Source organism: Oncorhynchus clarkii, chromosome 33 (genome assembly GCF_045791955.1).
Source record: "Oncorhynchus clarkii lewisi isolate Uvic-CL-2024 chromosome 33, UVic_Ocla_1.0, whole genome shotgun sequence".
In the NCBI taxonomy this organism is placed as follows: domain Eukaryota; kingdom Metazoa; phylum Chordata; class Actinopteri; order Salmoniformes; family Salmonidae; genus Oncorhynchus; species Oncorhynchus clarkii.
In genome coordinates this window covers 15,478,357-15,492,512 of record NC_092179.1, presented here as the reverse complement: position 1 = coordinate 15,492,512, position 14,156 = coordinate 15,478,357, and the positions used below count along the sequence as shown (strand labels likewise).

General features: G+C 47.9%; 1 protein-coding gene across 5 annotated transcripts in view; it reads left to right on the top strand.

The window, feature by feature from the left end:
- LOC139393160 (scm-like with four MBT domains protein 2) overlaps nucleotides 1-14,156 on the top strand; it is a 117,641-nt gene that overhangs the window by 87,382 nt on the left and 16,103 nt on the right. For all 5 annotated transcript variants that reach the window (XM_071141558.1, XM_071141555.1, XM_071141556.1 and 2 more), the window contains 4 exons: nucleotides 524-612; nucleotides 4,722-4,965; nucleotides 9,371-9,468; nucleotides 10,192-10,293. In XM_071141558.1, the coding sequence (XP_070997659.1) occupies nucleotides 524-612; nucleotides 4,722-4,965; nucleotides 9,371-9,468; nucleotides 10,192-10,293 (533 nt within the window). The remainder of the gene's footprint in view (nucleotides 1-523; nucleotides 613-4,721; nucleotides 4,966-9,370; nucleotides 9,469-10,191; nucleotides 10,294-14,156) is intronic.

Here is a 14,156-nt window from a genome sequence, read left to right as displayed (position 1 = left end):
GACGACTGTTAAACCTGATGGAGTGTTTCTATGCGTGATCTTAGCTAGCCAGTGTCACCATGACATCGCCTACAAGTGTGTTCGGGGATTTCTATCGGAGAAGCAGTTTCTGCCTGTCTTTGAGAAGTCACTAGTCAGCGTGGAGTCAAAGTAAAATCAAGACCCACAATGCACCATGAATTAAACATCCCTACTGTTGCACTGTGGGAAACAGAAAGTGGAGTAAACAAACATGTCCTATGCAAATGACAAGGAACTAACCATTTAAATGGCTCTGGAAAGGGTGATACGTGTGTGTGTGTTCATTCATGCCTGCCTTTTTCTACCATGCTCCCATTGTATCTCTCTAAACACCTGCGTATGTGGACTGCTCTATACTGTAGTGCTCTGTATCTAACTGTTTTCCACTGTTGTTCACTGCTTAGCCTGGTGCAAATATATGTAAATGCATTGTCATGTATGGTTTCACTTGCACAGTACAGTATTTTTGACCGTCTATCTCTTCCTCTGCTCTGTCTCGTAGCCATCAAGGAGAAGTACAGTGACTGGACAGATTTTCTCATCCAGGACTTGACTGGCTCACGGACCGCACCAGCAAACCTCCTGGAAGGGGTGAGTACTGTCTCGGTGGGAGTGTGACGGAGAACGAGACGGAGAGAACGAGGGAGAGAGATAATGAGACTGTGTATGCGTAGGTGACACCCGTGTATTAACCATCAACACATTTAGAGCTTCAGCTGATCTGTTGAGCTCTGTATGTCAAGCTGAAGTTTCACCCCAGATAATACCAGTTCCCTCTCAAAGACCAAATCACACATGCAGTGCCGTCAAAGAATTAACACCTCTTGACTTATTCCGTTTTGTGTTGCCTTACAGCCTGAATTCAAAAATGGATTACATTTATATTTGGTCTCAACCATCTACACACGATACCCCCACAATGACTAAGGGAAAATAGGATTTCAGAAATGTTAGCAAATGTATTGAAAATGAAATACAGAAATATCTCATTCACATAAGTATTCACGTGAGTCAATACATGTTAGAATCACCTTTGGCAGCGATTACCGCTGTGAGTCTTTCTGGGTAAGTCTCTAAGAGTTTTGCACACCTGGATTTGACAAATTTTGCACATTATTCTTTTCAAAATTCTTCAAGTTGATTGTTGATCGTTGCTAGACAGCCACTTTCAAGTCTTGCCATAGATTTTCAAGACAATTTAAGACAAAACTGTAACTAGGCAACTCAGGAACATTCAATGCCGTCTTGGTAAGAAACTCCTGTGTATATTTGACCTAGTGTTTTAAGTTTTTGTCCTGCTGAAAGGTGAGTTTGTCTCCAGTGTCTGTGGAAAGCAGACTGAACCAGGTTTTCCTCTAGGATTTGGCCTGTGCTTAGCTCTGTTCCATTTATTTTTATCCTAAAAAGATGGGGGATTTTTAAAATCAAACCAAACTTTATTTGCCACATGCGTCGAATACAACAAGTGTAGACTTTACCGTGAAGTGCTTACTTACAAGCCCTTAAGTAGACTTTACCGTGAAATGCTTACTTACAAGCCCTTAACCAACAGTGTAGACTTTACTGTGAAGTGCTTACTTACAAGCCCTTAACCAACAGTGTAGACCTTACTGTGAAGTGCTTACTTACAAGCCCTTAACCAACAGTGTAGACTTTACTGTGAAGTGCTTACTTACAAGCCCTTAACCAACAGTGTAGACTTTACCGTGAAATGCTTACTTACAAGCCCTTAACCAACAGTGTAGACTTTACCGTGAAATGCTTACTTACAAGCCCTTAACCAACAGTGCAGTTCAAGAAGAGTTAATAATATATTTACCAAATAAACTAAAGTAAAAAATAATAATAAAAAGTAACACAATAACAATAACGAGGCTATATACAGGGGGCACCGGTACCAAGTCAGTGTGCAGGGGTACTAGTTGAGGTAATCTGTACATGTAGGTGGATTGAAGTGTACAGATAATAAACAGCGAGTACCAGCAGTGTACAAAAGGGAGGGGCGGGGTTGTCAATGTAAATAGTCCGATGGCGATTTTATGAATTGTTCAGCAGTCTTATGGCTTGGGGGTAGAAGCTGTGACTAGAGTCTCTGACAATTATGGGCTTTCCTCTGACACCAGGATCCAGTTGCAGAGGGAGGTCCTGGATGGCAGGAAGTTTGGCCCCGGTGATGTACTGGGCCGTTCGCACTACCCTCTGTAATGACTTACGGTCAGATCCCGAGCAGGCGGTGATGCAACCGGTCAGGATACTCTCGATGGTGCAGCTGTAGAACCTTTTGAGGATCTGGGAACCATGCCAAATCTTTTCAGTCTCCTGAAGGGGAAAAGGTTTTGTCGTGCTCTCTTCACGACTGTCTTGGTATGTTTGGACCATGATAGTTCGTTGGTGATGTGGACACCAAGGAACTTGAAACTCTCAACCTGCTCCACTACAGCCTTGTCGATGTTAATCGGGGCCTGTTCGGCCCACCTTTTCCTGTAGTCCACGATCAGCTTATTAGTCTTGCTCACATTGAGGGAGAGGTTGTTGTCCTTGCCAGCTCTCTGAGATCCTCCCTATAGGCCGTCTTGTCGTTGTCGTTGATCAAGCCTACCATTGTTGAGTCATCAGCAAACTTAATGATGGTGTTGGAGTCGTGCCTGGCCGTGCAGTCATGAGTAAACAGGGACTACATTAGGGGACTGAGAACGCCCCAGTGGCCCCAGTGTTGAGGATCAGCGTGGCGGATGTGTCATTACCTACCCTTACCACCTGGGGGCGGCCCATCAGGAAGTCCAGGATCCAGTTGCAGAGGGAGGTGTTTAGTCCCAGAGTCCATAGCTTAGTAATGAGCTTCGTGGGCATTGGTGTTGAACGCTGAGCTGGTGTCAATGAACATCATTCTCACATTGGTGTTCCCTTTGTTCAGGTGAGATAGTGGAGTGCGACTGAGATTGCGTCATCTGTGGATCTGCGAATTGGAGTGGATCTAGGGTGTCTGGGAGGATGCTGTTGATGTGAACCATGACCAGCCTTTCAAAGCACTTCATGGCTACCGATGTGAGTGCTACGGGGCGGTAGGTTAGGCAGGTTACCTTTGCTTCCTTGGGCACAGGGACTATGGTGGTCTGCTTGAAACATGTAGGTATTACAGACTCGGTCAGGGAGAGGTTGAAAATGTCAGTGAAGACATTTGACAGTTGGTCTGCGCATGCTTTGAGTACACGTCCTGGTAATCCATCTGGCCCAGCGGCTTTGTGAATGTTGACCTGTTTAAAGGTTTTGTTCACATCGGCTACCGAGAGCGTTATCACACAGTCATCCAGAACAGATGGTGCTCTCATGCATGCTTCAGTGTTGCTTGCCTCGAAGTGAGCACAAAATGCATTTAGCTCATCTGGCAGGCTAGCGTCACTGGGCAGCTCACGTCCGGGTTTCCCTTTGTAGTCCATAATAGTTTTCAAGCCCTGCCACATCCAACGAGCGTCAGAGCCGGTATAGTAGGATTCAATCTTAATCCTATATTGACGCTTTGCTTGTTTGATGGTTCATCTAAGGGCATAGCGTCGATTTCTTATAAGCATCCGGATTAGTCTTCCACTCCTTGAAAGCAGCATCTCTAGCCTTTAGCTCGATGCGGATGTTGCCTGTAATCCATGGTTTCTGGTTGGGATATGTATGTACAGTCAATGTGGGGATGACGTCATCGATGCATGAAGCCGATTAACATGCTCTTTGAAGAGGTAGGCTTTCAGGTGCTTTTGGATATGGGCAGGGATTCTGTTGTCCTAAATTTAGGGGGATGCTGGCTCTGGAAGAGCTTGGACTGGGCTGAGTGGGAGCTACCCTCCCGTATGGGTGGGACTGCCAAGAGACCAGAGGTGGCAGAACAGAGTGCTCGGGTTGGGGTGTAGGATTTGAGCATAGCCTGAAGGTAGGGAGGGGTAGTTCCTCTTGCTGCTCCGTAGGTAACCACCATGGTCTTGTAGGCGACGCTAGCTTCGACCTGAAGCCTGTGGATTGTGTGAAGGAACGGGGTGACATGGTAGAGCTTGGGAAGTTGCAGTTATCCAGACGGGAGATGACAAGTGCCTGGATTAGGACCTGCACAGCTCCCTGCGTGTGGTAAAGTCGTACTCTATGGATGTTGTAGAGCATGAACCTGCAGGAGCGGGTCATTGTTTTGATGTTTGCAGAGAACAACAGGGTATTGTCCAGGGTCACGGCAAGGTTCTTTGCACTCTGGGAGGGCGACACTGTGGAGTTGTGAACCGTGATGGAGACGTCTTTCAACCGGCAGGCCTTTCCCGGTAGGAAGAGCAGCTCCGTCTTGTTGAGCTTGAGATGTTGGGCCGACATCCAAGCTAAGATATCTGCCAGGCACGCAGAGATGCATGTCGCCATCTGAGTGTCAGAAGAGGGGAAGGAGAAAAGTAGCTGAGTGTCATCTGCATAGCAGTGATAAGAGAGACCATGTGAGGATATTTCAGAGCCCAGTGACTTGGTGTATAGAGAGAAGAGGGAGGGCCTAGAACTGAGCCCTGGGGGACACCATCCATTTTACATTCAGGCTACAACACAATAAAATGTAGATGAAGTCAAGGGGTTTCTGAAGGCACTGTTCACACAGATTTGAATACTTTCCATCAATTCCCTTTTTCCCTCCCTCTCCATCTCTCTCCTCTTCCTCTCCCTCTTCCCATCCTTCTCTTCAGGCTCTGAGGGGGAAGAACACAGTGGATCTGATTGTGGAGGGTTCGGTGATGGAGGTACGGGACCTCACTGACCCCTACCTCTACTGGGCTGCCCGCGTCACCCAGAACATTGGTGGGAGGCTCCGCCTACGCCATGTAGGTCTCCAAGACGACGCCCACGACACCTGGCTGTTCTACCTCGACGTGAGGCTCCGCCCACTGGGCTGGGCTCAGGAGAACCGCCTGTCACTGGAGCCCCCAGCAGGTAAGGGGTCATAGCTACATGAAGGGAGGGGCTCTGGGTCACATTCAGCTGCGGTAGTGGTAGTTTTAGTGGTGGGGTGAAACAAAAACCTGCAACTTTCAAGGACTCTCCAACTCTATTGGATTTACAGATTATTACGGGTTAGTTATGAATCATATCCAAGGAGAGCCATAGATTAGGATCAAATGGTAACCTTGATGTCGTGAGGATCAATGTTACACCCACACATAATCATCTATCGTGTGTCAACGTTTTTATGACTGTTTTACACCGTTCAGAGCAGCTGGGAGTTTCCCTTCTCTCTGTTCAATATCATAAACCACTTTATCAAGTCTCTCTGTCTGTCTCTGTCTGTCTCTCTGTCTGTCTCTATCTTTCTCTCTCTCTGTCTGTCTGTCTCTGTCTGTCTCTCTGTCTGTCTCTATCTTTCACTCTCTGTCTCTCTGTCTGTCTCTCTCTGTCTCAGTCTCTGTCTCTGTCTCTCTCTCTATCTCTGTCTCTCTCTGTCTCCGTGTCTCTCTCTGTCTTTGTCTGTCTCTGTCTTTGTCTGTCTCTTTGACTGTCTATCTCTCCCTCTCTCTTTCTGTCTCTCTGTTTCTGTCTCTCTGTTTCTGTCTCTCTGTTTCTGTCTCTGTCTGTCTCTGTCTCCATGTCTCTCTCTCTGTGTGTCTCTCTGTCTCTCTGTCTCCTTCTCTCTCTCTCTCTCTCTCTCTCTCCCTGTGTCTGTCTCCCGTGTCTCTCTCTGTCTCCCGTGTCTGTCTCCCGTGTCTCTCTCTGTCTCCCGTGTCTTTCTCCCTGTGTCTCTCTCTGTCTCCCGTGTCTCTCTCTGTCTCCCGTGTCTCTCTCTGTCTCCCGTGTCTCTCTCTGTCTCCCGTGTCTCTCTCTGTCTCCCGTGTCTCTCTCTGTCTCCCGTGTCGCTCTCTGTCTCCCGTGTCTCTCTCTGTCTCTGTGTCTCTCTCTGTGTCTGTCTCTGTGTCTCTCTCTGTGTCGCTGTCTCTCTCTGTGTCTCTGCTCTCTATCTGTTTATCTCTGTCTTCTTGTCTCTCTCTGTCTCCCTGTGTCTCTCTCTGTCTCCCTGTGTCTCTCTCTGTCTCTCTCTGTCTCCCTGTGTCTCCCTGTGTCTCTCTCTGTCTCCCTGTGTCTCTCTCTGTCTCCCTGTGTCTCTCTCTGTCTCCCTTGTGTCTCTCTCTGTCTCCCTTGTGTCTCTCTCGGTCTCCCTTGTGTCTCACTCTGTCTCTCTCTCTCTCTCTCTCTGTGTCTCTCTCTCTCTGTGTTTCTCTCTGTGTCTCTGTGTTTCTCTCTATCTCTCTCTGTGTCTGTCTCTGTGTCGCTGTCTGTCTCTCTCTCTCTGTCTCTCTCTGTGTCGCCGTCTCTCTCTCTGTTTATCTCTGTGTCTGTGTCTCTCTCTTTGTCTCTCTGTCTGTCTGTCTCTCCCTCTCTCTGTGTCTGTCTCTCTCTCTCTCTGTATCTCTGTGTCTATTTCTCTCTCTCTGTGTCTCTTTGTCTCTGTGTCTTTGTCTCTCTCTGTGTCTCTGTGTCTCTTTGTACCTCTCTGTGTCTCTTTGTATCTCTGTGTCTCTCTCTGTCTGTCTCTGTCTTTGTCTGTCTCTGAGTCTCTCTCTCTCTCTGACTGTCTCTCCCTCCCTGTCTCTGTCTGTCGTCTGTCTGTGTCTCTGTCTGTCTGTCTGTCTGTCTCTGTCCCTCTCTCCCTCTCTCCCTCTCTCCCTCTCTCCCTCTCTCTGTTTCTGTCCCTCTGTCTGTCTGTCTCTGTCTGTCTCTGTCTCCCTGTCTCTCTCTGTCTCTCTCTCTGTCTCCCTGTGTGTCGCTGTCTCTCTCTCTGTCTCTCTGTGTGTCTCTGTCTCTCTCTCTGTTTATCTCTGTCTCTCTTTGTCTCTCTCTGTGTCTCTGTGTCTCTGTGTCTATGTGTCTGTCTCTGTCTTTGTCTGTCTCTGTCTTTGTCTGTCTCTTTGACAGTCTCTCTATCTGACTGTCTGTCTCTCCCTCTCTCTCTCGGTCTGTCTCTCTGTTTCTGTCGCTGTCTATCTGCCGTCTGTCTGTGTCTCGCTCTGTCTGTGTCTCTGTCTGTCTGTCTGTCTGTCTGTCTGTCTGTCTGTCTGTCTGTCTGTCTGTCTCCCTGTGTCTCTCTCTGTCTCCCGTGTCTCTCTCTGTCTTCCGTGTCTCTCTCTGTCTCCTGTGTCTCTCTCTGTCTCCTGTGTCTCTCTCTGTCTCCCGTGTCTCTCTCTGTCTCCCGTGTCTCTCTCTGTCTCCCGTGTCGCTCTCTGTCTCCCGTGTCTCTCTCTGTCTCACTGTGTCTCTCTCTGTCTCCTTGTGTCTCTCTCTGTGTCTCTGTCTGTCTCTCTCTGTCTCTGTGTTTCTCGCTGTGTCTCTGTGTCTCTCTCTGTGTCTGTCTCTGTGTCTCTCTCTGTGTCTCTGTCTCTCTATCTGTTTATCTCTGTCTTCTTGTCTCTCTCTGTCTCCCTGTCTGCCTCCTGTGTCTCTCTCTGTCTCCCTGTGTCTCTCTCTGTCTCCCTGTGTCTCTCTCTGTCTCCCTGTGTCTCTCTCTGTCTCCCTGTGTCTCTCTCTGTCTCCCTGTGTCTCTCTCTGTCTCCCTGTGTCTCTCTCTGTCTCCCTGTGTCTCTCTCTGTCTCTCTGTGTCTCTCTCTGTCTCCCTTGTGTCTCTCTCGGTCTCCCTTGTGTCTCACTCTGTCTCTCTCTCTCTCTCTCTCTCTGTGTTTCTCTCTGTGTCTCTCTCTCTCTGTGTTTCTCTCTGTGTCTCTGTGTTTCTCTCTGTCTCTCTTTGTCTCTCTCTGTGTCTCTGTGTCTATGTGTCTGTCTCTGTCTTTGTCTGTCTCTGTCTTTGTCTGTCTCTTTGACAGTCTCTCTATCTGACTGTCTGTCTCTCCCTCTCTCTCTCGGTCTGTCTCTCTGTTTCTGTCGCTGTCTATCTGCCGTCTGTCTGTGTCTCGCTCTGTCTGTGTCTCTGTCTGTCTGTCTGTCTGTCTGTCTGTCTGTCTGTCTGTCTGTCTGTCTGTCTCCCTGTGTCTCTCTCTGTCTCCCGTGTCTCTCTCTGTCTCCCTGTGTCTCTCTCTGGCTCCCTGTGTCTCTCTCTGGCTCCCTGTGTCTCTCTCTGTCTCCTTGTGTCTCTCTCTACTCCTTGTGTCTCTCTCTTTCTCTCTCTCTCTGTGTCTCTCTCTGTGTCTCTCTGTCTCTGTCTGTCTCTCTGTCCCTCTCTGCGTCCTTCTGTCTGTCTCTCTGTCCCTCTCTGTCTCTCTCTGTGTCTCTCTCTCTCTCTGTCTCTCTCTCTGTTCATCTCTGTGTCTGTGTCCTTGTGTCTCTCTCTTTCTCTCTCTCTCTGTGTCTCTCTCTGTGTCTCTCTGTCTCTGTCTGTCTCTCTGTCCCTCTCTGTGTCCTTCTGTCTGTCTCTCTGTCCCTCTCTGTCTCTCTCTGTGTCTCTCTCTCTCTCTGTCTCTCTCTCTGTTCATCTCTGTGTCTGTGTCTGTGTCTCTCTCTTTGTCTCTCTGTCTCTTCCTCTCTCCGTGTCTCTCTCTCTCTCTCTCTCTCTCTCTCTCTGTGTGTCGCTGTCTCTCTCTGTGTCTCTTTGTCTCTCTCTGTGTCTCTGTGTCTCTTTGTCTCTCTCTGTATGTGTCTGTCTCTGTGTCTGTCTCTGTGTCTGTCTCTGTGTCTGTCTCTGTGTCTGTCTCTGTGTCCCTGCCTCTTTCTATGTGTCTCTCTCTGAATGACTCAACATGCTGGCTTCAGTTCATATTCAAGATGTAGATCTTTCAGTTTCAACTTCTACAGAACTGATGACTTTGTCAAAAAAACACCTTTCCACAGAACATAACACACACAATGTCACAATCATAGCAACACACTCACACTTGCAATGACACATATAAACATGTTCCTTCAGACATGCATACACTGGTCCACTGTTATAACATGGAAAATGTACAACTCCACAAAACTTTACAAATCTCCTCTCCAAATGATCGATAGAAATCCACATGATTGTCTCCAGTCTCAGCTGTAGTTCCAGGTGAGCCAGTCTGTAGAGAGTGGGAAGGGGAGGGTCATGTGGTTGGTTGTAAGATGTATTCATTTAAATGACATCTGATTTTTTTTTTAAACAACTTAAAAACATTTGGAAAACACTGGGAGAGTTTTGCTTAAAGGGATAGTGTGAGATGTTGGGGATGAAGCCCTCTCTACTAACCCAGTCATATGATCCCATGGGCACCATGTTTATGTCTGCATGCAGTTTGAAGGAAGTTAAAGCTAGTTTTGTGAGACATTGCTGAATATTTCCCTTTAAATAAACAGTTGAGAGCGATTTGTAAGGTCTTTCATTTGATGCTGAGTTTCAGTCATATTCTGACTGTCGTCTCTCTCTCTCTCGTCTCAGAGTTGCGCGGCCTGAAGAGCGCCCTCGAGTGGCAGGAGGCCCTGGAGGCGGTGCGTAGCGAGGCCCAGCAGAACCCACTGCCCCTGGAGGTGTTTAAGGTGAGGGTCAGCCACACAGGAAGTAGCCCTGTGACACAGGAAGTGCTTCTACACGCAACCATCTTAATGTGTACTCTTGTGCAGGTTTGTCAGTTCCCGTGACCATTCTTACTGCGTGTGCTTATCAGGCCATGTGGGGCAGATGGTTTAACTGTTACACGAATCAAATATGAATCAAATACTCACTTAATCAATGTAGTCAAGTTCCGATGGATCTTCAGATGGATGCACCAAGTCACTCCGGACAAGAGTGTCTGCTAAATCACTAAAATGTCAACGTAAAATGATTACGTTACGTAGCTCCGACACCTCCGCTCCTGCCTGTGTGTGTGTGTGTGTGTGTGTGTGTGTGTGCAGTGATAAGCTGCTGTCTTTCCCACGCCCCTAAGTCTGGGTGTGTACCTGTCGTACAGACGACAGTGATCTGACTGGACCTGTCTGATGGCCTCGGTGTCAGTGGGTTTCAAAGGGCCACGCTAGCTAGCTCTATTTGTCTCTATAGGTCAAACACACCTGTCACAGACAATTAGTCAGACTCACATAGCTTTTATTTGTTCTAACTCCGAGCATATTTGGGCGGTTGGGCAGACGAGTCAGTAATATCAAAGTAATAACATTTTAATTATATAGCCTAGTCCCACTGCTTAGTGTTTGTTATCAAAACCTGTTTGCAGTGACCGTTAAAAGACGTGTGTGTTTTCCACGGTGACCCGGTTATTTCAGGACCATGCAGACCTGACCAAACACTCCTTCAGGACGGGGATGAAGCTGGAGATGGTGTCGCCGTCGGAACCGTTCTACATCTGCCCTGTATCTGTCACACAGGTGGGCCTACCTGGCCATTTCAAACGTTAGCCAACTCTATCTAACCCCACCAAACAGTATCACACCCCACCAAACAGTATCACACCCCACCAAACAGTATCACACCCCACCAAACAGTATCACACCCCACCAAACAGTATCACACCCCACCAAACAGTATCTAACCCCACCAAACAGTATCACACCCCACCAAACAGTATCACACCCCACCAAACAGTATCACACCCCACCAAACAGTATCACACCCCACCAAACAGTATCACACCCCACCAAACAGTATCACACCCCACCAAACACTATCAAATCCCACCAAACAGTATCACACCCCACCACCCCACCAAACAGTATCACACCCTACCAAACAGTATCACACCCCACCAAACAGTATCTAACCCCACCAAACAGTATCTAACCCCATCTAACAGTATCTAACCCCATCTAACAGTATCAAAACCCACCAAACAGTATCACACCCCACCAAACAGTATCACACCCCACCAAACAGTATCACACCCTACCAAACAGTATCACACCCCACCAAACAGTATCACACCCCACCAAACAGTATCACACCCCACCAAACAGTATCACACCCCACCAAACAGTATCACACCCCACCAAACAGTATCACACCCCACCACAGTATCACACCCCACCAAACAGTAACACACCCCACCAAACAGTATCACACCCCACCAAACAGTATCTAACTCCACCAACACCCTACCAAACAGTATCAAACCCCACCAAACAGTATCACACCCCACCAAACAGTATCACACCCCACCACCCCACCAAACAGTACCAAACCCCACCAAACAGTATCACACCCCACCAAACAGTATCACACCCCACCAAACAGTATCAAATCCCACCAAACAGTATCTAACCCCACCAAACAGTATCACACCCCACCAAACAGTATCACACCCCACCAAACAGTATCACACCCCACCAAACAGTATCTAACCCCACCAAACAGTATCACACATCACACCCCACCAAACAGTATCACACCCCACCAAACAGTATCAAATCCCACCAAACAGTTTCACACCCCACCACCCCACCAAACAGTATCACAACCCACCAAACAGTATCACACCCTACCAAACAGTATCACACCCCACCAAACACTATCAAATCCCACCAAACAGTATCACACCCCACCACCCCACCAAACAGTATCACACCCCACCAAACAGTATCTAACCCCATCTAACAGTATCTAACCCCACCAAACAGTATCAAACCCCACCAAACAGTATCACACCCCACCAAACAGTATCACACCCCACCAAACAGTATCTAACCCCACCAAACAGTATCACACCCCACCAAACAGTATCACACCCAGCCAAACAGTATCTAACCCCACCAAACAGTATCACACCCCACCAAACAGTATCAAATCCCACCAAACAGTTTCACACCCCACCACCCCACCAAACAGTATCACAACCCACCAAACAGTATCACACCCCACCAAACAGTATCTAACCCCACCAAACAGTATCACACCCCACCAAACACTATCAAATCCCACCAAACAGTATCACACCCCACCACCCCACCAAACAGTATCACACCCTACCAAACAGTATCACACCCCACCAAACAGTATCACACCCTACCAAACAGTATCACACCCCACCAAACAGTATCAAATCCCACCAAACAGTATCACACCCCACCACCCCACCAAACAGTATCACACCCTACCAAACAGTATCACACCCCACCAAACAGTATCTAACCCCACCAAACAGTATCTAACCCCATCTAACAGTATCTAACCCCATCTAACAGTATCAAAACCCACCAAACAGTATCACACCCCACCAAACAGTATCAAACCCCACCAAACAGTATCACACCCCACCAAACAGTATCACACCACACCAAACAGTATCACACCCCACCAAACAGTATCACACCCCACCAAACAGTATCACACCCCACCAAACAGTATCACACCCCACCAAACAGTATCTAACCCCACCAAACAGTATCACACCCCACCAAACAGTATCAAATCCCACCAAACAGTTTCACACCCCACCACCCCACCAAACAGTATCACAACCCACCAAACAGTATCACACCCTACCAAACAGTATCACACCCCACCAAACACTATCAAATCCCACCAAACAGTATCACACCCCACCACCCCACCAAACAGTATCACATCCCACCAAACAGTATCACACCCCACCAAACAGTATCACACCCCACCAAATAGTATCACACCCTACAAAACAGTATCACACCCCACCAAACAGTATCTAACCCCATCTAACAGTATCAAACCCCACCAAACAGTATCACACCCCACCAAACAGTATCTAACCCCACCAAACAGTATCTAACCCCACCAAACAGTATCACACCCCACCAAACACTATCAAATCCCACCAAACAGTATCACACCCCACCAAACAGTATCACACCCCACCAAACAGTATCACACCCCACCAAACAGTATCACACCCCACCAAACAGTATCACACCCCACCAAACAGTATCACACCCCACCACAGTATCACACCCCACCAAACAGTAACACACCCCACCAAACAGTATCACACCCCACCAAACAGTATCTAACTCCACCAACACCCTACCAAACAGTATCAAACCCCACCAAACAGTATCACACCCCACCAAACAGTATCACACCCCACCACCCCACCAAACAGTACCAAACCCCACCAAACAGTATCACACCCCACCAAACAGTATCACACCCCACCAAACAGTATCAAATCCCACCAAACAGTATCTAACCCCACCAAACAGTATCACACCCCACCAAACAGTATCACACCCCACCAAACAGTATCACACCCCACCAAACAGTATCTAACCCCACCAAACAGTAACCCCACCAAACATCACACATCATCACACCCCACCAAACAGTATCACACCCCACCAAACAGTATCAAATCCCACCAAACAGTTTCACACCCCACCACCCCACCAAACAGTATCACAACCCACCAAACAGTATCACACCCTACCAAACAGTATCACACCCCACCAAACACTATCAAATCCCACCAAACAGTATCACACCCCACCACCCCACCAAACAGTATCACACCCCACCAAACAGTATCTAACCCCATCTAACAGTATCTAACCCCACCAAACAGTATCAAACCCCACCAAACAGTATCACACCCCACCAAACAGTATCACACCCCACCAAACAGTATCTAACCCCACCAAACAGTATCACACCCCACCAAACAGTATCACACCCAGCCAAACAGTATCTAACCCCACCAAACAGTATCACACCCCACCAAACAGTATCAAATCCCACCAAACAGTTTCACACCCCACCACCCCACCAAACAGTATCACAACCCACCAAACAGTATCACACCCCACCAAACAGTATCTAACCCCACCAAACAGTATCACACCCCACCAAACACTATCAAATCCCACCAAACAGTATCACACCCCACCACCCCACCAAACAGTATCACACCCTACCAAACAGTATCACACCCCACCAAACAGTATCACACCCTACCAAACAGTATCACACCCCACCAAACAGTATCAAATCCCACCAAACAGTATCACACCCCACCACCCCACCAAACAGTATCACACCCTACCAAACAGTATCACACCCCACCAAACAGTATCTAACCCCACCAAACAGTATCTAACCCCATCTAACAGTATCTAACCCCATCTAACAGTATCAAAACCCTACCAAACAGTATCACACCCCACCAAACACTATCAAATCCCACCAAACAGTATCACACCCCACCACCCCACCAAACAGTATCACATCCCACCAAACAGTATCACACCCCACCAAACAGTATCACACC